The 24,592-nt window shown below is 44.0% G+C and overlaps 1 protein-coding gene across 9 annotated transcripts in view; it reads left to right on the top strand.

Moving 5' to 3' along the window:
- ARHGEF3 (Rho guanine nucleotide exchange factor 3) overlaps positions 1 to 24,592 on the top strand; it is a 324,108-nt gene that overhangs the window by 142,248 nt on the left and 157,268 nt on the right. Inside the window, exon 1 of one of the 9 annotated variants that reach the window (XM_032322924.1) lies at positions 2,210 to 2,510. The exons of the other annotated variants lie outside the window; for them this stretch is intronic. Coding sequence (XP_032178815.1) covers positions 2,325 to 2,510 — 186 coding nt within the window. The 5' untranslated portion in view covers positions 2,210 to 2,324. Of the gene's footprint in view, positions 1 to 2,209; positions 2,511 to 24,592 lie in introns of those variants that run through there. 9 annotated transcript variants of the gene reach the window in all.

The following is a 24,592-nucleotide window of genomic DNA, read 5'->3' as shown; positions in this document are numbered from 1 at the left end:
TGCTACAGCCCACAGGTTTCGATTCTTCTTTCTCGTTCATAGTCAGCAACCAGAAGTCAGGCTTAATCATTCTTGGATCAGTTGATGTGACTGTGCCCTCTTTTCCCCAGAGAATAAGTAAAGTCTAGTGATCATTTTACATTCCCTTCAGACACTCATTGGGGGTGACCCTGGCCTTGGCTGCTGGGGCTCCATTCAGTGGCTGTGTTTGAAAATCCTCCAGGAGAGGAGCATCAGGGTTTATGAGAACCTCATCAGCCTTCAGGAGACTGACATTCTTCATTAGCTGAGCTGCCTAATCTCACCTTGTTTCTAGGTCTGTACGAATTCAGACCCCCTTCTGTACAGGAGGTTAGGTAAGAGGCCTTTTTAGGAATGCCTTCCCTCCCCCCACCCCAACCTGGCACCATCCCGCCCCAGGCTTGCTTTGTGGGGAGTCAGGCTTTTGGAACTAGGGGATACCAAGGAGAAGCTGAAACCCACCTTTTGTGGGCATTGCTGTTTTTGGCACACATGGCCGACTGTTTCCTGAGTGCCAGACCTGGTAGTTACCACATGTGGGCTTTGAGGTGACCCAGATGGTTGCCTAAAAGGGCTGAGCCTTTTTCATGGTGATTTCACTTCCTTCTTTGTCCAAACAGATAGGACCCCTTCAAGCTCTTCGAAGCGAGACCCGAGTCTGTCGGGGAGCAGTGCTTTCAACGCATTTGCTTTTCTTGCCAAGTACCCTGTGGGTCTGCACATCCCTGCTAATGCCCTCGCTGATTCTCATGCCTAGAAAACCCCTCCAAATTCTACCCATGTGTCTTGCTCTAAGAAGTCTTTCCAGACTTTGTCCCTTAAAAAAATGCATTGGCCAGGCTCGGTTACATCTTGGCCCCTCAACACTCTTTTGCAAATCCCAGAACTTATTTTGTTCTTCAGTCATGGGTGGTTTATCTTTGTACATCCAGAACCCGGTGCTGCCTTCTGTAATGTCTGCAGGGCACGAGGCACTCTTCAGAGGCCCTATGTTAGGGGCCAAGTCACTGCTGTGAGAGGATGGGGAGAGCCTGCACCCTTGTGTGCTCTAGGGTCCTGTCTTAGATGGAAGTTTCTTCTCTCTTTGCTGGGACCCCCACTTCACTCAGGGCTCAGACAAGTCAAGGCTCTTAAAAATCTGTGCATTTGTGGGGCGCCTGGGTGGCTCAGTGGTTAAGCCTCTGCCTTTGGCTCAGGTCATGATCTCAGTGTCCTGGGATCAAGCCCTGCATCGGGCTCTCTGCTTGGTGGGGAGCCTGCTTCCCCCTTTCTCTCTGCCTGCCTCTCTGCCTATTTGTGATCTCTGTCTGTCAAATAAATAAATAAAATCTTTAAAAAAAAAAATCTGTGCATTTGTTAAACAAGCCCTAGGAGACTTTTGCCTTTTGCCTAGGAGACTTTAGCTAAATCTTTGTAGTTGCCAATCAAATACTACTCAGAAAACGAGAAACTAAAAATAAATCACTGAAGGCTGCGCTGGCGTTGTGTCTCCTGGGATTTGAGACCCACCACCACCACCACCACCACCACCATGCAGGGAAGTGAGGGTGTCGAGTTGTTTGTGGAGCGGGGTCGAACAGGGCTGGATTTCACCTGAAACTTTGTAGGTCCCTGTGAGACACTCTGTCTCACCCAGAGAGTCTTGGATTTGTGAAAGGCAGGCGACCGGGCAAGGTGTTCATTCTGGTGAGATCCCATTGTGTAAAGTGAGAAATGTCAGCCATGAGTTATTTCCATACTAATTCTGAGAAGAGCAGTCAGGCCTTCTGTGATCAACAAACTGAAAGGGAGGTTTCCAGAGGGAGCTGTTTGGAAGGGGGCTCTGAAGAGAAGATTTGCCTAAGGGGAAAAAAATAAAAGAAAAGAAACGGATGGGTGTGGTATTCACCATCACTCTCATTTACTGAGTTGCTATGAACTTGGTGATTCAGTGAGGGCTCTGTGTCCTGGGCAGGGCTGCTGGCTCTATTGATTCTGTTCTGAACAAAGTTCTTGCAGTGTCCCTTTTCTCTGTCTCACGCTGATGTTTGAGGTCGGGTGTGCAAAGCTCCAGACTTGAGACCCGATGTCCTAGCCACAAACTCTTTGGAGCTGCCGGAGTGCCCCACATGGCTTTAGGTGGGGACCCAGTGAGCATTGTTTGTTTCCTCCAGGCTGGGGCTTGCCCAGCCAGACACTGGGTTCTGGAGTGCCTCCGAATGCCCAAAGGCACAGTGCTCTGAAAAAGCAGCAGCAGGCGAGGAAACCGCCGGAGGTGGGGAGCTCTTGGCTGGTGTGGTCTCAGCTTCTGACACTTGTAACTGATGGCCCCCTGTCACTTCCTGTCATGCAGCCCAAGTGGCAGGGAGGAGTTCCTTCAGGGAAACTATGCTCTGCTCAGCTCAGAGAATCCCGTCTGCAGGGCTCCGTCGCAGTTAGGGGCGGGGGACTCTGCGTGGATGAGGCCGGAGCGCCCCATGGTTTGGTGCTGCTTCTTTGTCCGGGCTCAGGTAAGCTCACTGTGGCAGAGTCAGGGATGGACGGGCACCGCACTTCCATGCCTGGCTGGGCAGGGCTGGGAGCTGACGGGAGGGAGGGCAAAGCTTTCACCTCCCAAGCAAATGGGCAGGGAGCTGCTGTTAAAAACACCTGGGATGATGGAGGGGGACTTCTCTCTCACTTTAGCGTGAACCAGAAAAGAGCTGTGTGGTTGTGTTTAAGACCACAATGGTGGCTTGGTTGGAGATGATGAGTTAAGTGAGTGCCTAGCTGTCAGTGCTTCCTCTAGCATCTGTGATTGGAGGAGAGAGAGAGAGAGAGAGTGGGAGGAGGGGGCACGGGGGTGTCTTTCACTCTTTATTTCACGATGCTAGTATTTTAATTTTTATAAGAGATCTGTTTTCAATTAATCAGGAAAAAAAGAGTGAAAAAAAAAAAGGATGCATCTGACTTCTGGTATTTTTTGTTTGTGGAGTTTTTTTTAAAGTCACAGAGTGGATTTCTAAGATCTTTTCTTTTCCTTTGGGTTGAAAGGTGGCCAAAAAGAATTTTGGAAGTTTTTTCTGCTCGGAAGAACTTCTTTGTAGGTTTCCTTATAGTGAGTCCTATGTTGTGAATGTGTTCATCTTTGAGAAGATGAAGCCAGATATTATAAGGGGAGATTCATACTCACTGGTGTTCTCATTAAGAGTGTTGGTGCCTGGTTTGGTTATGTCTGGAGGAATGGCTGGAAATGTTACATTTCTATGGGCTGAAGAATGGTTAGGAAGCCTGAAGGTTACTCCCTCTGTCCCTTTTGTTTGTGGGTGGGCATTAAAGCTTTGGATATCCACCCCTATTTTTTAAAAGAAAATGTCCATTGCTTTTTCTATTCACTCTCACCAGAATTCTGAAACTGATTTTTGTAAGGCTAATTTCAACTCTCATACATGACCATTCTAGACATACATTTTTAATCTTTTTATGTGATTTCGATGGTTTTAACTGTCTTTCTCCTTTCCCATCTGATGTATCCAGCTGTTTACTCACCTGATAAAGAATCCATTTTGAGTCTTTGAGATACAGAAATTGGCAACATGTAAAATGACTTACTACAATTTAGTGATAGTTAATGCAACATAAATAATAAGTAATACAACACTAGCTAACATTTATTAGATACTTTTCACATGAGTAAACACTTTGCTCCCATGAGTTCGTGAAATTCCTGCAACACTGTAGAGCTGGCTATTTTTACTATCCCCATTTCGTAGGTGGTAGAACTGAGGTTTAGAGACGATAAATAATCTGTCCAAAGTCACGTAGCTAGGGAGCGGCGGATCAGGCTTCAAACTCAGGCAGAATGGATCCAGAATTGACATTCTTGGCTATTAGGTCTTACCTGAGGATTCCAACAATGGAGCCCTTTCGCCAGTGTCTGTCACCTGCAGCATCTTCTGCAATTCTTTGCTTTCCTGTCCTTTGGCAAATCAGCCTGTTTGGGTGGATGTTTGCTACAGTCCAGTTAGTGGCTACCTAAGAGGTATCTAGACAAATCACTACCTTTTCTGGACTCGGTTTCCCTTCCTGACAAATGGAAGTTTCCCTAAACTCATTTTAGTTCTGATATGAATCTAAGGTATGCAAGTATCTTGTACAAAAAGTCAAACACAGTTCCCATATCTTTCCTATTTCAAAGTTAAATGAGTGCGTTTAAACATACATTTCCCAAGGATATCAGCTGGCACTCAAAATGTAATTGGCTGGCAATTGGTGGCAATTGACCTTTATCTTGCGCTTGAAAATATTACTGAATACATTTTTATTTCTTGGTTCTGAGAGTCTCCAGAGAAAGGATCTGGAGGAATTGGGACTGAGTGTGGGAGGTCAGTTGGCAAATGGTATGGTGGGGAGAAAGGGAAGGGAGAAACCCTTTAAAGATCTCATAAATCCATCTTCTGAGATTTGGCCAAGGGAGTTCTATATCAGTGGAGAGATGCTAGGGTGTAATGATTGAGGGCCTGAGTTTTAGGACCACACAGATGTAGGTTTGCGTCCCAGCTTTGCCTCTTACTAGCCATGCAATCCTAAGCATATTACCAAATGTCTCTCAGTCTGTTTTCTGCTCTGCAAAAAATGCGGATGATAAATAGTGTCTACTTAATAAGATTGTCATGAGGAATAAATGAAAAGAGCCACAACCATGCCTTGCACAGAGCCAGCACTCAGCAAACGTGATCCATGTCCCCGGTCTCACTGACCGCATACTGTTGGTGGGCACCAGAGACATGAATCCTGAGTGTTTAAAGACTTCGCCATACTGGGGCTGTGAAACGTCTATCCACAGAGATAAACGTGACCCTGGTTTGGTTTTGTTGAGGGAAAGGAAACGTATTCGATGGAAGGTCAGTACTTCATTATAAAGCCCCGATTCCAGCCTGTTTTTACAGCTTGTCCAGAACGCCAAATGGGAGCCATGAAAGGGGAAGTTGATTCAAACCAGATTCCAAAAAGACCTCCCTTGATAGAACACACAGAGGTATGACTCGGAGAGGGCGAGGTCAGGGTGGTGACCCCTCCGTGTCCACCCAGACAGAAACAATGGGTGACTTTAGGACCTAAATATAGACTATGTGGATGTCACTTAGAGAAAGCGAGTTCCCGATGCAGACTGGGGTGGGAGGGTCTCTTGGGAAGAGCTCTGGAAGCAGCCCCTGTTGGGGCTGGAAGCAAGCCAAAACCCTTGCTCTGTCAGCCCTCTTTTTCTGGATAATTCTGTCCATATTCCGTACCTGTTGAGCATCTGTGTCTAATTGGCAACCTTGTTTATGTCCCCATTTCATCCCTTCCAAATCTTCCTGGTGGCATTTACCACTCTCCCCTGTGCTTTTTGCAGACCCCACCCAGCCCTCGCCAGAAATGACAGGTGCTGTTGCCATAGTGCTTGCTTCTCATGGGGCAAGAATAGTTGCTCACTGGGGGTCAGGAGTTTGGGGTTCAAGGTCTCAGTTTTGCAGTTAATCTTGGGCAATGCTGAGCTTCACTGGGTGCCAGGTTCTCCAATGGAGACATTGCTTTTAAGAACCTGGATCCTGGGGCACCTGGGTGGCTTAGTGGATTAAAGCCTCTGTCTTCCGGCTCAGGTAATGATCTCAGGGTCCTGGGATCAAGTCCCGCATCAGGCTCTCTGCTCAGCGGGGAGCCTGCTTCTCTCTCTCTCTCTGCCTGCCTCTCTGCCTACTTCTGATCTCTGTCTGTCAAATAAATAAATAAAATCTTTTTTTTTTTTTAAAGATTTTATTTATTTATTTGTCAGAGAGAGAGCGAGCGAGAGCGAGCACAGGCAGACAGAGTGGAAGGCAGAGTCAGAGGGAGAAGCAGGCTCCCTGCGGAGCAAGGGGCCCGATGCGGGACTCGATCCCAGGACGCTGGGATCATGACCTGAGCCGAAGGCAGCTGCTTAACCAACTGAGCCACCCAGGCGTCCCAATAAAATCTTTTTTTAAAAAAAGAAAAAGAACCTGGATCCTGGAGCTTGACCATCTGGGTCCAAATCCTCACTGCACTTGACCTTGGGCAGGTTCTTTACCTCTCTGGAACTCAGGTACCTCACCTGCAAAAATGGAGACCATGGTAGTATCTGTCTCAGTTACCATGAGGAGTTTATAAAATAATACCTGTGAAACTGTTCAAACAGTGCATCTTGTTTCAGTGCTCAGAAATGCTAGCTAGCTGTGATTGGGGTGCCTGGGTGGCTCGGTCGGTTAGGTATCCGACTCTTGGTTTCTAAATGCTATAATGTATTTCCTAAAATACATTATAATAAATACGTCCAGGTCTACTGCATGTGGGCTCAAGTGCTATTGTATCTCTCCCCGGACACTTCCTACACTTTGGGGGACCACAGCATCTGTGGGTCTGAGCATCTGAGACCTGGCCTGCTACCGGTGTCCACAATGCTCATTCCCCCCAAAATGAACAAAGTCAGCCTGTGCTTTCATTCACCAAGCAGTACCCGAGAACCAGCCCTCTGCTCATCTCCGTGCTAGGTGCGAGATGCCCAGATTATGGGTCTTTATAGCCTTCTCTGTCTTCTTTGAATGGGTCATTACCAGCCCAGAGAAAATGGGGTAGAGAGGGACATGAAATAATCTAGCTGCTGAAATCCCTCCTTTTTAAAAAAATTTTTTTAAAAAGATTTTATTTAGGGCACCTGGGTGGCTCAGTTGGTTGAGCAACTGCCTTCGGCTCAGGTCACGGTCCTGGAGTCCCGGGATCCCAGCTCCATGGGGAGTCTGCTTCTCCCTCTGACCTTCTTGCCTCTCATGTTCTCTCTCACTGTCTCTCTCTCAAATAAATAAATAAAATCTTAAAAAAAAAAGATTTTATTTATTTATTTGACAGATATCTCAAATAGGCAGAGAGGCAGACAGAGAGAGAGAGGGGAAGCAGGCTCCCTGCTGAGCAGAGAGCCTGATGTGGGGCTTGATCCCAGGATACTGGGATCATGACTTGAGCTGAGGGCAGGGGCTTTAACCCACTGAGTCACCTAGTGCCCCTGAAATCCGTCCTTAATGAGAAGTAAGAGAAGCCAAGGCCACACCCTGCCTGAAATCTCTGGATGTGGGTCAAGGAGACCATCTTGGTCAACTTTTGCCGAGTAACAACCCTGCCAGCTCAGTGGCAAACAACGATAAACATTTGTTCTTATGTTCATAGATGTGCAGGTTGATGGGGGCGGTCTGCGCTACACAGGTCCATTAGCTACCCGTATGTAGTATTCTTCCCCTGTGGAGGTCAGATGCCCCCAGAGGAGCAAGCAGGACTATAGGATGTCCCTTAGCCTAGGCTCGGAATTGGTACACTGTCCCTTCCACCCACATTCCACTGGTCAGAGCAAGTGACAGTGCCAAACCATGGAGATCAGGAGAGAATATAAAAGTTTGCTAGAGAAATGAATCCGTTCCAGGACCATCACTATCTATTCACTCGGCCCACATTTATGTGGGGCACTCTGCCATGTTGGGGGAGGATAAATGTAGTCACAATAAATGAAGAAGATAATGAGAACATCTAGCCCAAGGCCTAGGATGCTGTAGCTCCTCAACAGATGTCTGATGGATGAGTCCCTGTGGTACCTCTGGAGCACTGACTAGTGATGACTGTTTTGTAGAGGTCATCACCTTTCATCCTCCAGCCTCTAGTTGGGCAGGTGCAATCATCCCAGGTCAAACAAGTAGGATACTGTTTTGGCCTGTTAAAATGCTTCTAATCGAGATCATCCCCGATGTGGGGAAAGAGGCAGGCTTTGCTCCAGAAAGGTTCTGGTTCAAATCCCTTGTGTGCTTGCTTCCACACACTTTTTGCCCTGCCTTGGCTACTAACTCTTTAAGCATCCATCGCATATAAAGAATTTAGTTAGCATGGTACCTGGCCTGTCATCCTTTCTCTACATCCCTAGCCCTCAGCTTTTGGAGAAGTCACGTGCATTTTTTAACATTCTCTTCATAAAATTGCTCAGAGATGTGAAAATTTTTCTGCAGGTCCATGGCCCCAGGTAAAGAACTCTGCTATAAGTATTCATTCCTGTCCCCTTCCCCTTCTCTTTCCTCCCCTAAGAACTTCATCCACTGCAAGAGTTTTATTTTTTTTTCTCATATTTATATGCTAGTGTCAGGCTCAGGATCTGGCTCATATTAATGGCTGGTCTAATGAGAGTTTTTTAAGTGAGGGAGAGAATGAGGATGCAGGGGTTAGTGATGCCTTGTTTGCATCTGCATCTTGTCACAAAACTTTTGGATGGGATTAGATAGGAAAGCTCGTGTAATCCAGCCCCTTTTTATATATCTTTATTAAACAATTTGTTACTGAAGTACAGTTGGTGTACAATGTTATATTAGTTCCAGGTGCACAGCATACTGATTTGACAATTCTGTTTATTACTCAGTGCTCATCCTGATGATCATAATCACCATCTGTCACCATAATAAGTTGTTACAAGGTTATTGACTGTATTCCCTATACTGCACTTTTCATCTTTGTGATTTAATTTATAGCTGGAAATTTGTACCCCCAAGTCTCCTTCACCTCCTTTGCTGATTCTCCACCAGCCTCCCCTCTGGCAACCACCAGTTTGTTCTCTGTATTTAAGAATGTTTTGTTTTTCAGAATTCCCCATATAAGTGAAATCATATGGTATTTGTTTTCCTCTGGTTTATTTCACTTAGCGTAATACTCCATCCAGATTGTTGCAAATGGCAAGACTTCACTTTTTTATGGCTGAGTAAAATTCTGGGGTGTGTGTGTGTGTGTGTGTGTGTGTACCACATCTTCTTCCTCCGTTCATCTGTTGATGGACAATTGGGTTGCTTCCATATCCTGGCTATTGTAAGTAATGCTGTAATAAACATGGAGGTTTGTATCTCTTTCTGAATTAGTGTTTTCATTTTCTTTGGCAATCCCTTTATTTTATAGATGATAAAACTGAGACCCAGAGAGGTTAGTTCACTTGCCCAAAGGCACACAGCTAATAATAATAATAATAATAATAATAATAACAATAACAGCAATAATAACAGTAATAATAATAAAATAATGTTTTCTTCCAAGCAGATAACTTGTGCTCAGATACAACTGGGTCTTGTTCCCTCAGTACCTGATTAGAAAACAATGTCATTCTGATCTATCAGATTTATAGATCATGTTATAAAACTTGAGTTTTCTTGACTTTCGTATCCAAAGTCAAAGACACAGATGACAGAAACATATATGCCATTGCCTCCATAGAACCATTGTAATGTGAGCCCTTTGGGGCAGAGCTCTTGTAGCCTCATTCCCTGGGGTCCCCTTCCCACTCCATCCTCCAGTCGTCACCCAGAACTATGTGTACGGCTGCTAAGAAGGCAGGATATTTGGAGCTGAGACAGGGACACTTGTCAAGGTAAGGGGCCAGGCCAAAGCAAGGGTGGAAGGCGGGTTAGGTTGGTGTAGGGGAGGAGTTTGTTCCTGCCGAGTCCTGGAAATCTTATTTGGAGCCATTCTTCTATCTTTGTTTTGAAGGCACTTTGTTCTCTGTTGCATTGTTTTAAGAGCCACAGGAAATCAGGCCCTGCTCAGGGGTCAGCGATGCCACTGGTTCCTGCCTGTGACTGCCCAGGTGGGAAGTGCATTGGTTTGCTTTAGGGCTGATATTTCGTGATCGGGACCATTGCGCCCTTTCTTTTTTTGTTGCCCACCCTTTCTGTATGGGGCGGGGAAGGGCGAGAAGGAAGAAGAGAGTCTGATGAGTCTGTTTTTCTTTATAGCGATAGTGACTACACTTATTTCTGTGTTACAAAGGAAAATGCTAACATTCAAGCCTCAAAAGAGCACTGTGCCCTCTGGAACATTCTTCTCCCAGAGAAAGAGAATTTGAGCTACATGCATCATTAAAATTTTCCTAGTAGTCACATTGGAAGAAAATGAAAGAGGTGAAATTCATTGCAATACTTTATCTAGTCCAGTATATCCAAATATTAGCATTTCAACATGTTGTCCATATAAAAATTAAGAAGATATTTACATTTATATTCTCTCTCTCTCTCTCTTTTTTTTTTTTTGCAATTCAGTGTATATTATCCACATAGAGCACGTCTCAGTTCAGACAAGCCACATTTCAAGTGATGGTATCAGCACTGTCTCCTATGGAGCCCTGGAATTGTGATTGGTACAGCTCAGGAGCTGAGTTTTAAATTTTATTCAATGTTAATGAACTAAAATCACATCTAAACAGCCACATATGCCTAGTGGCTCTCATATGTGGACACTACAACTCTAGAGATTTGATCTTGTTGAAGAAATATCAACCGATACTTGAACAAGGTAGCATTTTTCATCTACCCCATTGGCAGAGATTAACAAGTAGGATAACACTGTTTGGTGAGGGTAACAGCATCTTTCATGTATGGCCAGTGGGAGGATAAATTAGAATGTTTCTTGTGGAGGACAGGTTGGCTGTATTTATCAAATTTCAAGTATATATGCCCTTGGGCCCAGCAGCCCCAATGCTGGATGTTAATGCTATAGGGTCTGTTATGCGTGTCAACTGGTTTATGTAGAGGGATATTTGCTGCAGCAAAAGATCAAAAACCACACATATACCCTGCCAATGGAGGACTAGATCAATAAGTTACGGTACATTTGGAAAATGCAATTGGCAACTGTTGAGAAAACAAGGCCAGTGTTTGTTTGGTGGCATGGAATCCTGTGGGAGATATGGCAAGAAGCAAGTGTGGAGCAGTGTGTATAGTGTGTTACCATTTGGGTAAAAGAGATGATTTGCTTATGTCTGTCTAGAGCGGCTCCGGAAGCAGGCAGAAGGAGCCTATTACCGTGGTTGCCTCCTGGGGAAGGGAGGGATGGCTGAGGTGGGAGAGAGGTCTACTTTTCATGGTAGAGTATATCTTTTTGGAATTTAATCTCGTGCACTTGAATTACCTAGCCAAAAATTAAACAAGACACAAAAAGAGGAAACTCTAAAAGAAGGGTGAATCGCAGAAGGCTTCCTAGCAGAGGTGGTTTTTGGATTGACTTATAAAAGACGCGCAGGAGTCCTTATGGCAGGAGGAAGGCTGAGGCTCAGAGACATGAACAAGCAGGACAGTTCAGGCATCTGTATGTCGCTGGTGGTGGGCAGAGTACTCAGTATATAAAATAAGGCAGTATGGAGTTAGACAGACATGGGTATGGCCAAATGTGAAGAGTTTTGTAGGCAGACTTTGGACTATAGGCAGCCATTGGCAGTTTGAAAGAAGCAGGAAATGAAATGATTGTGTTTGTGTAGAAGACAACTTTGGGCAAAGTGGAGAATGATTTGAAACAGTGATTCCCAAAGTGTGATCCGTGGAGCCCTAGGAGTCCCCAAGACCTTGAAACAAACTACATAGCTACAAAACAGATTTTCTTTATATGTGTCTACCAAAATAACAATCACAGTGGCTTGATTGCAGAAGCAAGTATGTGAATCAGCTCTCCTATGCAGCCACACAGTAAAGAGAGTTGTAAAAGGGTAAAACAATGCTGCTCTTCTCACTGCGTTTTTGTTTTTGAAGACCTAGTTAATTTTCATTAAAATATGGGGGTTTGTTGTTGTTGTTTCATGTAGGGAGCATGACCAGAGTGTAGCCCAACGTGGGGCTTGAACTCACAACCCTGAGATCAAGACCTAAGTTGAGATCAAGAGTTGGACTCCTAACTGACGGAGCCCCCTGGGTGCCCCTAATTTTCATTATAATATGTTAATTAGAGTAGCAAGTAATACATTTACTACTTTTTAAAAGAATGGTTTCTTTTCTTTTCTTTTCTTTTTTTAAGATTTTATTTATTTATTTGTCAGAGAGAGACACAGCGAGAGAGGGAACACAAACAGGCTTCCCGCTGAGCGGGGAGCCTGATGCAGGGCTCTGTCCCAGGACCCTGGGATCATGACCTGAGCTGAAGGCAGATGCTTAACGACTGAGCCACCCAGGCACCCCAAGAATGGTTTCTTTTAATTTCTCTGTTTTTTTTTTTCCTAATACTTAAATATTGATAGACATAACCCACATAAACAAAAGCCCTTCAGGACCCTCAGTAATTTTTTTAAAATAACATATAATGTATTATTTGTTTCAGGGGTACAGGTCTGTGATTCATCAGCCTTACACAGTTCACAGCACTCACCATAGTACACACCCTCTCCAATAGGACCCTCAGTAATTTTTAAAATTGTAAAGGAGTCCTGAAACCGAAGTCTGAGAACCACTGGTGTGAAAGCAAGAAGGCCCGGGATGCTTATGATTCTGGTTGGATCAAAGTAAACTCTAGGAAAACAAATGTACTATCAAATGTGAATGAGCTAGGAGGCGTGCGCTAGCCATTCCAGAGTATCTCTCTGAGAGCGAAGACATGGTCTGGGCAGGTATGGGTGAAAGAGGGAGCTTGCTTGATGAATTGGTTTTGACTGACGGTCCTGTTGGTGCATGTCCTGTCCTCCACTTCTGCACAAACAGATATTCCTGTTATTTCCAGTGCTTTGCTGTTACGAACATCTGTGCACGGGTTGCTCAGTACCCAGCACCTGTGAGAATTAACTCTGGAGTAGCTTCGTGCAAGTGGAATCCTGGGCAGGATGAAATGCACATCTGTAGCTTGACTGGAAGTTGTCACGTTGTGTCCCTGTCTGTGACCCTCCCTCTAACCTTATGTGAGTCCCCATTTCTTCAACACTTAATGCTGTCAGATTTTTAAATTTTGCCAATCTATGCGTGTGAAAAGGCATCCTGTTTTAACCCCAAGCCCACCATCAATGCTGCCCGCATTCCTCACATTGGAGCGTAGGCTACTAAAGTCTGAATGGTGGATGATTCAGAGTCTCTGCCTTCAAAAACACACGTACTTCTGGGTGCGAATGTGTGAATGCACATGCACAGAGGCGGGCTCTGTACTCTGGTTTTCTGGATAAGGAAAAGAATGAAAAATTGGGGACTCCCCCACTCTTTAATTGAGATAGAAATCACCCCATCAACCCTGCTTGTTCTTGTGGTATTTGCCGTAATTTGGGGCCCAGTGGATCTGCCCTAAAGGAGGAGAAATTGGGCTTTTCTGCACTGCCTGGGCTGGTGTTTGGGGTAAGGTCCAATCGGAGGCATGATCCAAGACCTGAAGCTTTGGGCAAACAAGTGTAGTAGTGTGGGGAGAGCGCCGTCTTTGAACTGGTCACATGTCCTCACCCGACATAGGCCTCCTGTGGGCCTGGAGCCAGGGTCTGCTTCTCTAGCCTGTGACCTGTTCAGGTGCATAGGGTCCTTCCTGTGTTCAGAAGGGCTCCCTGTGTGGTTAAGTGCTTTGCTGTAGCTGACCTGAAACTCACTAATTTTCGGACGGGGGCCCTATGTTTTCATTTGGCTCTGAGTTCTGAAATGATATAGTCAGTGCAGGCTGAACATCTTTGTGTCTCTCTGATTAAAAAGGGTGTGGGGTACCATGGGTAACACTGTTCTCACTCTGTGCAGGGCCTGACTCCACCATGAACTCAAAAGCTCTTTTGGGTGAAATACTCATTTCCTCATTTCATGCATTTTTTTCTTCTTTTTTTTACTTCTCTCTCTCTCTGTGTCCACACACACACACACACACACACACACACACATGCATTCACACACACAGTCATATAAATATACATACCTACTGTCTGTCCTCACCATTCACAAATTCCATATTTGCCCACTTGCTAAAATATGCTTGTAACTCCAAAATCGATACCCAGAGCTCTTTCACAGTCATCCATGGACAAGAATAGAGAAGTAAAACATTTGAATGACTTGACAAGTACCTTCTCACCTGAGCCAGTCAAGGTAACGTTCCGCCTTCTTGTTCCTGCTCTTATACTGTAAACACATGTCTTTTTTGGTGGTCTGTTTAGTATCATGTTTTTCACAATTTTGTGCTACTGTTGATGTCATTATTTAAGATGTCGTTTCTCTGAGAGCAGCAATGGAGTGTTGTCTAAGCACAGGATGGCTGCCGGGTGCCTTACTGAGAATATAGTGTGTTCTGTAGGCTTCCTTTAGGTACAAGTTATAGTGCTGTTGGCTGTGAGTTCAATGTCAGTGAATCTACAATATATATTAAAGAGGGTGTCTATAACTAGAAACACACATAAAGCAAGATTATGTCTTGATTAGCCAACGAACATGTTGTGACCCAAAGCTTACAGAAACCTAGCCCTGTGTTCACTTGCTCACGGTTCAAGGAGACCTTATAGAACATAACTTTTGCAAATAACCAGCACTGACTATGTATATATGTTTGTCTTTCCCTCTCCTTTCTTCTCCCTTGCTCACTCTCCTAACCTCTTGCATATTCTGTACTCTTCCACTGACCATTGGTCCTCCTGCCATTAGTCTTGGGTCCTCAAAAGGTGCACAGGGAAGGTGCTTCTGTCCATTCACTCAGTACCCATTTGTGGGCCACCTTCTTTGTGCGGTTCACTAGGCTGTGCTGGGCTCTGCACACAGACCTTATGTTTCAAAAATATTGCCTACAGATAAGATTATACCCCATGATTTTGAGGAAAATCAAGAATCTTCTATGAATGTCTAGAAAGTGTTTCCCACTCAGCATTCTCCTTGGCCACATGTTGTTGCATCCAAACAATGTCAGAAGGAAACTCTAGAGGTTACCTGGTCCTACCCTCTCATTTCACAGATAATGAAACTGAGATCCCGGGAGGGAAAGTGACATGCTTGAGGTCCCAGAGCTAGTTCCATGACCTTAAAAAATAGAAAACAGGGGCATCTGGGTGGCTCAGTGGGTTAAAGCCTCTGCCTTTGGCTCAGGCCATGATCCCAAGGTCCTGGGATGGAGCCCCACATCGGGCTCTCTGCTTGGCAGCCACCTCTCTGCCTACTTGTGATTTCTGTCAAATAAATAAATAAAATCTTAAAAAAAAAAAAAAAAGAAAACAACCAGCTAAAAATTGTTTGTCATTCTCTCTTACTACTTATGCATCAGATATCTTTATGAGAAAGATAGCATCACTTGTGATCTGTCAGCTTCTGTTAAAACTTATAGAACAGATTTCTGCAAATTTTGTAGTAAAGCTGGAGAAGTTAGACAAATATACATTTTTTTGAAAACCATGTTTAAATTTTCTTTTTTTTTTTTTCCTGGAAGCATTTCATATCTGCCGTCAAGGTGTCTAGATGCTTGCAAACATAGGGCTTTTAAATTCCTCATTCAAGTGGTTTCCATCATCAAAATGTCTTTTATAAAACATTTGTTAAGTGGGCACCGCTTGGTCCTAATGAGATGTAGCATAAATTTAAGTGCCAGGACGGACGGCAGAGAGGGGAGAAGTCTCCCACAAAGGAGACCAGGAAACAGATCCAGCAGGCCTCCCTTCCTGTCTGTTCCCCAAACCTTCGCCTCCACCCCCTCCCCTCCCAAAAAGGGGAAGGAAGAAGGTTCAGTAAAGATAATGTGTCCATCCTCAAACAAAAGTATGGCTCACCCTTTGGGTCCCATGCACTCCCATTTCCTGTGGCTAAAGTTAGACCTATTAGATACGAATTTCATTTTTAATCCATGACTGGGCAGACAGAAGGCTACAGATCCTCTCCAGAAGGCAAGGGAGAAAGGAGTCCCCTTGCCGTCATTCTGGGGGGAGGGCATCACAGCGTTGTTTTTTCTGTACTTGTCACAGGCAAAACACAAGGACAGTTACTTTGTATGACAGTTGCAAGGGGGATTTTCCACAAAGTGTTTCCTAAACCTCACTCATTTGTGGATCACCTTTTACCTTAGCCCTTCACAATGAAAAATACTTAGCAATATTTTACGGAACAACATAGTTTTTTCTCCATATTTACTTCTGGTGGGATGTTTATATTATTGTAATAAATGGAAAACCAGTATGCTTGCCATAAATAGAATGGAACTATTAAGACAAATAAATATACACAAAACAATGTAACTATCCTAGCTACGTGCTGTTATCTGAGCCTCTGCACCCAGAAGAGACAGACGTGGTTGGTAAGGTTAGGTGGCCATTCAAGGCGTGGTAGCCTAAACTCAGGCTTTCTCTTTGATGGATTCAGACTGGCCAGTGAACTGAAAACATAATGACTTTTTAAAAATTATTTTTATTTATTTGAGAGGAACAGAGAGAGAAAGCACAAACAGGGGGAGGGGCAGAGCAAGAAGCAGGCTTCCTGCTCAACAGAGAGCCCAGCATGGGGCTCGATCCCAGAAGCCTGGGATCATGACCTGAGCTGAAGGCAGAGGCTTAACCGGCTGAGCCACCCAGGCGCCTCGCGTAATGACTTTCTTATTATGGGATCTGCTGTGGGGAAAGCAGGCTCTCCTGGTGCCCCACCTACAGAGTCCCCTGGACCCACCTACGACTTTCTATGTCCTTCTACCTGAGGGGACTTTCAGGCAAGGGAGTTAACATCCTGAGGAGCCCTTCAGTATCAAAGAGAAGAAGGAGTTAGTGGATTGAGTACTTGTCTCTCCTCATCCCTTAGTGGAAAATTATGCACAATGTCTTACACTGTTCTCTCCGTAGGTCTCCAGTGGTTTGAACTCTGGCTGCTTCTGGCTGGATCCGTCATCTTCTTGCTCCACACACTTAAGTGGCTTCCCTCCTTTCCCCATCTCACTTCCCCACTCCCTACAGTTTTTTCTGGGGATTGTCTCCCACATAAAAACCTTATACCTAAATCTTTACCCCGGGATCTGCTTTGGGTGGAGCCCAAACTAAGACAGCTGCTAAGCACTCTGCCTAACATGATCTTACAGACCACCGAGGCACCTCCTTTGGCAAACACCACCCCAAGGCATATACCCAAATGGTTTAAAGCAATGTATCACTTTTCTTTCTCTGAATTCAAAAATATATTGAATGTTCAATTCTCTCTGGCATTCTCCCTAATGTACTGGTGATAACCAGTTCTGATGAGCATCATTGGTCTCCATTTTCGCTATCCCTCCTTCAATAGGGTATTACGATTTGCTGACAAACTTGGTGTTCCTGAATTTGCCTGTAAATTTAATTCATTGTGTGGCATTCATCGGTTGTTCGCCAGCGGGAGATGTCCAGGGAGTCGAACAACACTGTGGGTCTGTGGCTCCTGACGTAAACATTTACAGACACAGGGACGAAAGGCCTGGCTGAAACCCAGCAGGCAAGTGTTGCCAAACTCAGAGAGCCATTTCTGGCAAACTCTCACAGCATCCTGAGGAGAACCAGGACTTCAAAATCAGGGAGATTAAAAAGGTGCTTCTGCAAGATAGAGTTTCTGTTTTGACTTGAGCCAAAAGGCAGAACTGAAGTTCAAACGGGGAAAGAATTTCTTGTCTTCAGGATTGGACCCATGCCAGGGAGGTCCTGTCCCATGAAACCTAGGCTGTTCAGAGAGTAGTAAAGTCCAGGGTGACCTGTACCCTAGGATATATCACAAGAGTCAGAATCATCTGTAAGTGACACGGGATCAGGACCTCCAAGGGGAAGGCAGGAGTCGGGCCAGCTTCATGGACAGGGCTCTGCGCTCGGAAAGGCTCCACTCTGTGGGCAAGAAGAGTTGCCCAATAAATATCTGTGTAATATTTGAATGCATAGATGCCTAGACATCAAACTTGCTTTGGGTTTTTAGGGATGGTGGCCTTAGAACCTGGAAGTTGCGTCAGAATGAGTACCCATCACAGAAGTGTCCTTATACATTCGTCCTTTTTCAGGACTGGCTACATAATTTGTGCGGTCCAGAGCAGAATAAAAATGCTCTGGACATTTAAAAAATTGTTAAAAAAATTTATAAGAATTTCAAGATGGTGACAGCAAAGCATTCAACTCTGTTTTCCCTCACAGTGGAAGGTGCTAGAGGTGCCACAGTGTGTGAAAGTTGATCTGGTTTCTGCCCTCATTGAACTCAGCTCTGAGGGAGGAGACACATTAATCAAGGAATCACACAAGTAAATGGCGACGCTTTGATGGGTTAGTACAACAGAGAAGAAATGCATGATGCTGAGACGATGTAGCTGGGAGATTCGATCTGGTTTGTAACCATCCTGGAATACTTCCTTGACGAGGCTGGCGTTTGAAAGATGATTAACGGAGAGAAAGGGGGGAAGGGAGAGGGCTCCAGGCATGAGGGGGTGTGGAGGAAGAGGAGCTGGGATCATAGGAGGCCGGAGCTCAGAGCGGAGAGAACAAGGGTGGAGATGAGAGGTGGGCCACAACCCGATTTTGTACAGGGCCTTAGAGGAAATTAACAAGTCTTCAGAAATTCAGGACTTTTTTCATGGCTAGAAATAACACAAAGGAGGAAGAATAGATATTCACCCCTGTTTCCTTTTTAAATAAACTGGGAAGGAGAATTGCCACCGTTCCATGTAGATGATCATATGCCTGGGCACTGCCCAACCAGAACAGGGGTCAGGTATGGGAACCCCACATGTACAAGGGCACTGATCCATTAGAAAAAGCGTCAGGTGTTGTGTCGGGGAACTTGTGAGAGGAGAGAACTGGAACCTTTAATGACGAGAGGCCTTTAGAAACTCTTCCTTCTCCGGAGGTCTGGGTGGTTCAGTTGGTTAAGCATTGGGCTCTTGATTCTCCTCACGTCAGGATCTCAGGATTGTGAAATGTGCCTGCAGGGGGTTGTGCGGTAGGGGGGCTCATACTCAACGGAGAGTTTGCTTGAGATTCTCTCTTTCCCTATCCTTCTGCCCCTCCCCACTGCTCATGAATGCTTGCTCTCTCAATCTCTCAATAAATAAATAATTTTTTTAAAAAAAGAAACTCTTCCTCCTCACATACCCAGATCATTGCTGGGTTAGCTCCAGTACCGTCACTTAAGTTTCTTTCCAAATGTCTGTTTTCCAGGCAGTCTCTTTGACATCTCTGTCTAGTGTCGCCTCTACCCTCTTTCACAGGTTTCCTATTACCCTGGTTTACTTTCTTCATAACTCTTGGTACACTAAAACCAGCTTGTTTGTTTGCTTACTGGTTTATTATCTCTCTCCCCTACTTGACTCTCCGTCCCCAACTAGACTATATTGTTTCTGAGGGCAGGCACCATTTTCTCTTTTGTTAAGCAATGTATCTAACATGCATAATGCCTACCACATAATATGTGCTCAATGAAGTATTTGTTGAATGAATGGACCCATACAGTGAAATTCTTTTATGTGAGTTTCGCCCTTCCCAAGTTTCTGTTGTTGGAATCGAATATTGTGGACCTGAGATACAAAAGTGAAATTTTATGGATGGACTTCTTGGTATTTTTATCTTCCTGACAGGAAAGTCTATAGCCTTATACTTGCCTTTGTGTGGGCAACTATATTCACTTGTTCACATGTGTCAGTCTACAAACATTTGTTGAGCCTTTTCTGTGTGTTGGGTTACCCCTTGGAAATGTCCAGGGAAGTTCTGGGCATGAAAGAACTCTTTTCACAAAACACTGGTTTTCTGGGAAATAGATTAAATGCTGGATAAATATGCTTTAATTCTGCAAAATCCAGACCTTGGTTTCAGACTTCAGGATAAAAGTGATGGGGATGGGTTTTGAAGCAAAAATTTAGGATTAGAAAATTTAGCACCGAGTACTTCCGCCACTCCCTGCAACTCATCTGTGGCTCACCACAACTTTTGCTTTTTACTCAAAACTTGACAGGACCTGATAGTGCCATGAAAAAGGGGAGCCCTGAATACCTGCATGTCTCTGGTATTTGGGGGCCCTTCAACTCCCTCCTGTAATTTGGGTTTGTGGTGAGGCCCTCCTCCACTTTCAGAGACGGCTGCAGAAGGAAAATGTCCCTCTAATCACAGCCAACATTTTTCCAGAGATCCCATCAAAAATGGTAACTGGCTTTCTCATTACTGTCCTGATGGCTATTCTGCAGACTTTTGCCAGACTTATTCTCAAGTTAGCAATGACTGCTCTGAAAATTGGGGCTAATGAACTCTGGATAAGAGGTCTTTGGCACATGGATAGTCTATGGCTTTTCCTGAGGCTGCAGGCGCCTCCTGAGGCAACATTCAGAAGAGCTAGGTTAAGAGAGGTTGTTGGCATATTCATATACATTGTTTCAAGGGGAGGGATATGTATATACACACACATGCAGAGAATATGTGTGTGTGTGTGTGTGTGTGTGTGTGTGTGTGTGTGTGTGTGTGTATATATAGTATACATTTATATAATACATATATGTAAGTTATTTTTCTGTCTCTGTTTGAGACTGAGTTACAGACACTATGTCCCATTATGCCAAATACTTCAGTGTAAGAAAAAGAGCATCCTCTCTTACAGTATCAAATTATCAAAAACAGAAAATTTAATATTGACAGAATTTTTTAACTAATGCATTCTTTTTTGAAATTTGCCAATGGTCACAGTATTTTACAGCTATTGTTTTTTCTGGTCCAGAATCCAATTCCAGGTCTTGCATTGCATTTACTCTTAGGTATTCTTTAGCCTCCTTTAATCTGGAAGAGTTCCCCAGGATTTCTTGGTATTTCTTGATTTTGAGAGTTTTAAAGAATAGAGACCAGTTACGTTATATGGCGTCTCTCAGTGTGGGTTTATCAAATGTTTCATATATGTTTAGATTGGGATTATGCATTTAAAAAGTATCTAGAGTTATGGGAGCATACTTTTTTTAGGCTGTGCATTTTTCACAGCAACATTTATAGGAGTGATATGATGCCTTTCTCAGTGCGTCACATCAGAGGACTAGTGATACCAGAATTGGTGACATTAGCTTTGATTACTTAGTTCAAGTGGCATCTTGTAAGTTTCTCCATTGTGAAATTCTGATTTTTACCCTTTTTAGGTAACAAGTAAATTGAAGCTATAAAAGAATCCTCTTTGTCTTGAAGTGTTAACCTGCTAGTTTTGGCACCTGCTGATGCTTCATCATCTCATCTCTGTTTATTAGTGTTCCAACTGTACAGAAGAGATTTCCCTTCTCAGCCGTTTATTCATTCAATTGTTTGTGTCAGCATGGGCTCCTGGATTCCTGTTTTATTTGGTGGGTTATGGTCTATTACTATCATCATTCATCTGATGCTGAGATTGTCTCCGATGTGACTGGTGAGATCCCTACAAGCTGGGATCCGTCATTCTTAGAGCACTTCATTCCTTCCTAATACAAAAAGATGTTCCAGGTTCATTTGTATTTTCCCTGCCCTAGCTCTGGAACCAGCCTTTTCTCCAAGTTTCCTTGGGTCCTTTTAGTGGAGAATAGTATTTAGAAACCAAGGTCTGGGTGCTTGGTGTGTTCAAAGCTGTGAGGGTATCAATGCTTTTACACCTCTCAATAGATAGAAGTAGGGAAAAAATATAAGAGAGAGAGAGAGAGAGAGTGTGTGTGTGTGTGTGTGTGTCTATAACCACGAATTCATTCTGATGCCTCCAATTCCAAACTACCTACATAAATCTATTTAAAAAAGTTTTCAGTATGTCATCTTGCTTTAGTACAGAGATATATAAAGAAGAAAACAACCATTACTGAAAGGACAGTTGTCTCAGTACCCAGATTACCTATAACAGCATTAATACAATGACATATAGACATGATCAGATCTGTTCCCAGTTTCATGTGCTTCCTTACAGAAAAAAGTTCAATACATATATCAGGATGTATGTATATAGGTACATGAGAGTATGTATTTGTTCTCTTTTAGTTTTAAGAAATTTGACACAGCAGGAAAAAATGCTGTGGATACTATTTATTATTATTCTATTATTTTCATTTTGGTGACTCAGTACATCCTGGAGGTCCTTCCATATATTGTATGGCTCTACACTATTCTTTCTAATAACACTGTATTTCTTATTATATAGATGGGCTAGTTTTATTTAACCAGTCTCTTTTGGTGGACATTTTGTTCCCAGTATCTTGCTGTTGTAAATAATACTACAGTAAACATCCTTGTGCATGGATCTTGGTAAAAGTATATGGAAGCCCCCTGGTAGAGCCTTACCAGGACTCCTCTCTGCTGGAGGAGAACTGTATGGGTGGACCGCGCAGCCAGGAGAAGGAGGAGCTGTGACTCTCTCTGGCATCTGGACCCTTCCCAACCTCTGATCAGAGGGGAAGCGAACTCAGCCCTTTGTGTGTCTTGTATGAGGGAAGATTGATGTGAAGGTCACTTGATTTTAAATTTCTTCCCAGACTTATCTTTAAACTCTCATGTAGATTGACATTCTGTTCTTGTTGAAATACACAAATAATGGCTGGCATGGCTTCCTGAAAAGTCAAGTTGATGAAGTGTGTTTATTCTGTGGCTTCATCTGCCTCCTGCTACACTTCCAGTGTTAGAAGCACAAAGCTATATTCAGCTTATCTTCTGCTCAGTCCCACAAAAACAGACCCGGATACAAGTGCAGGTAGTTTATTCGGGAAGCGATCTCCAGAAGCCCCAGTGAAGGAGCAGGGAAGACGCAGGGAAGGGAGGGAAGCTGATACAGGAAGGAGTCAGGAACAGGTTAGCTCTGTGGGCAGCTGGAGCTCGGTCCTGGGGTCGGGGGGTTCTGGGACACTATGTGAGACAGTGGTTCTCAAACTTTACTGCACATTAGAATTACCTGGGGTGCTTTAGAAACTCCTAATGTTCAGAATCCCTGGGAAAGCCAGGCATGAGAGCTTTTTAAACCCCTTTGTGGACTGAGACAACACCTAAGAGTTGTCCCTCCAAACTTTAGGAAGCTGGGCTATTTACATACCAACTCCAGTACATCGCAGGTTGAGGGCTGCTCTGGAAGGCATTAAATCCCACGCATTTCTGGCCTGTCAAAAGCCTCGTAATGCAGGGGCATAGTGACTTCCTGGGAATGTGGGCCGGCTGTACTGGCTACACAGATAGCCAGAGCTGATATAAAATCTTGGTTTTGTGCACTTACAGAGCAGGCTTAATGAGCTATTTAAACTCTTTAAGCCTCAACTTCCTCATGTGTAATCATTTCTTCATACTGCTGTAAAGATTGGATGTCACATAGGGAAAGTACCCAGGATTCAGTGGATTCTTATTTATTCATTTATTTATTTATTTATTTATTTGACAAAGATTGAGAGAGAGCATGCACAAGCAGGGGGAGCAGCAGGCAGAGGGAGAAGCAGGCTCTGGCTGAGCAGGGAGCCCGACTCAGGACTCGATCCCAGGGCCCTGGAATCATGGCCTAAGTCAGAGGCAGGCATTCAACTGACTGAGCCTCCCAGGCGCCCCCATACAGTGGATTCTTGATAGACAGTTATCATTATAAACCCAGGGAAGGGAAGGAGAGGGAAGGAGTTCTAATCTGATAGGCCGTACCTTATGGTTCTGCCAGGGAAACTTTTTTATATATAAAGGGCGGTCCTGATGAGTTCTCAGGATTTACAGAGCCTCTTAACAGGTACAGCCGTTTCTCTGATGTTCTTTGTCTCTGCTTTGTATGTCAGGGTGCCCCCAGAAGTAGATGGTCCAGAGGCCAGTGGCTAGAGGGAAACCTTGCTCTCCCTATGGTTAAATGCTTGCCTGTTAGCAGCTGGGGACCTACTTGGGAATACATGGGATGCATTTGGGGACTTTCTAGATAGGGAAGGGCAGGAACACAAATGAGTAAGGAAAGGAGAACTCTCCTTGTAAAATTGGATTCCCAGTATTACCACGGGCCATAAGCATATTTGACTCTGAATTGTACAGTTGGACTATCTAAGCTGATGGGTTACATAGAGTAATTAGCTAGAAATAAAGCAATTGTTCGGACAGTCCCTAAACTATATGAACAATATTTTGATAAGGGCTTCAAACCATTCCATATGCAAAGAATTTTAATAAATGGGCGTTCATTAGCTGTTAAAAAAGAAGGAATAAACATATTAAAAAAGGGGCTGGGGAAGCACCAGTGATTGTAATGTGTCATGAACCAAGGACTTCAGTGATTAGTCTGACTCAGTGCACCTGAGATCCAGTAGAAAAAAAATAAAATAATTATAGTAATTGTTAGAAGGTCAAGAAAAGAGTGCTGTGTTAATTCAATTTTGTGGTTCTTGTCAAATCCTATTGTTGAAAATCTTTGTGAATGACAGCCCTTCTCCCACTTTAAACTGTTCCCCATCATGAAGTTTTTCTAGGATAATCTTTCTGGAAAACATACTCACCAGCCCTCTGCCCTGGGTAGACAAATTTTCTGTCTCCTTACCTGCTCCTCTGGCCATGAGTGTTTTGGAGGGAAAAGTGGTCTGTGTTTGAGAAATGACAGTGAATCTTACTGCCCGTTGCTTAGCAGGGCTGGTGGTGGCAGCCTGCTGGCTGGTTTTTCCCTCCTCCCGTTTGTCTGGCTGGACATGTTTTTCTTCCCACGGGAGAGAAGGACCTTTCATTCGCCAAGACGACTTCATCTCTGCTTCCAAACAAGCTAAGGGCCAGGTGTTCCTTGGCCAAAATCAATAATTGAGGCTTTTCCCAGTTTGCCAAAATCAAGTTAACTTATGGGTAGACACTTATACATTTTTTTTTAAAGTTTTTTTTTTAAGCTTTTATGTATACACTTATACATTTTATGTATTTTCTCTGTGATTTCTTTTTTCCTTTGGTGTCCTGCTCTCACTT

Source organism: Mustela erminea, chromosome 1 (genome assembly GCF_009829155.1).
Source record: "Mustela erminea isolate mMusErm1 chromosome 1, mMusErm1.Pri, whole genome shotgun sequence".
NCBI classification, from domain to species: Eukaryota; Metazoa; Chordata; class Mammalia; order Carnivora; family Mustelidae; genus Mustela; species Mustela erminea.
The sequence above is the reverse complement of the archived record's forward strand: the minus strand, read 5'-3'. Positions and strand labels throughout refer to the sequence as shown.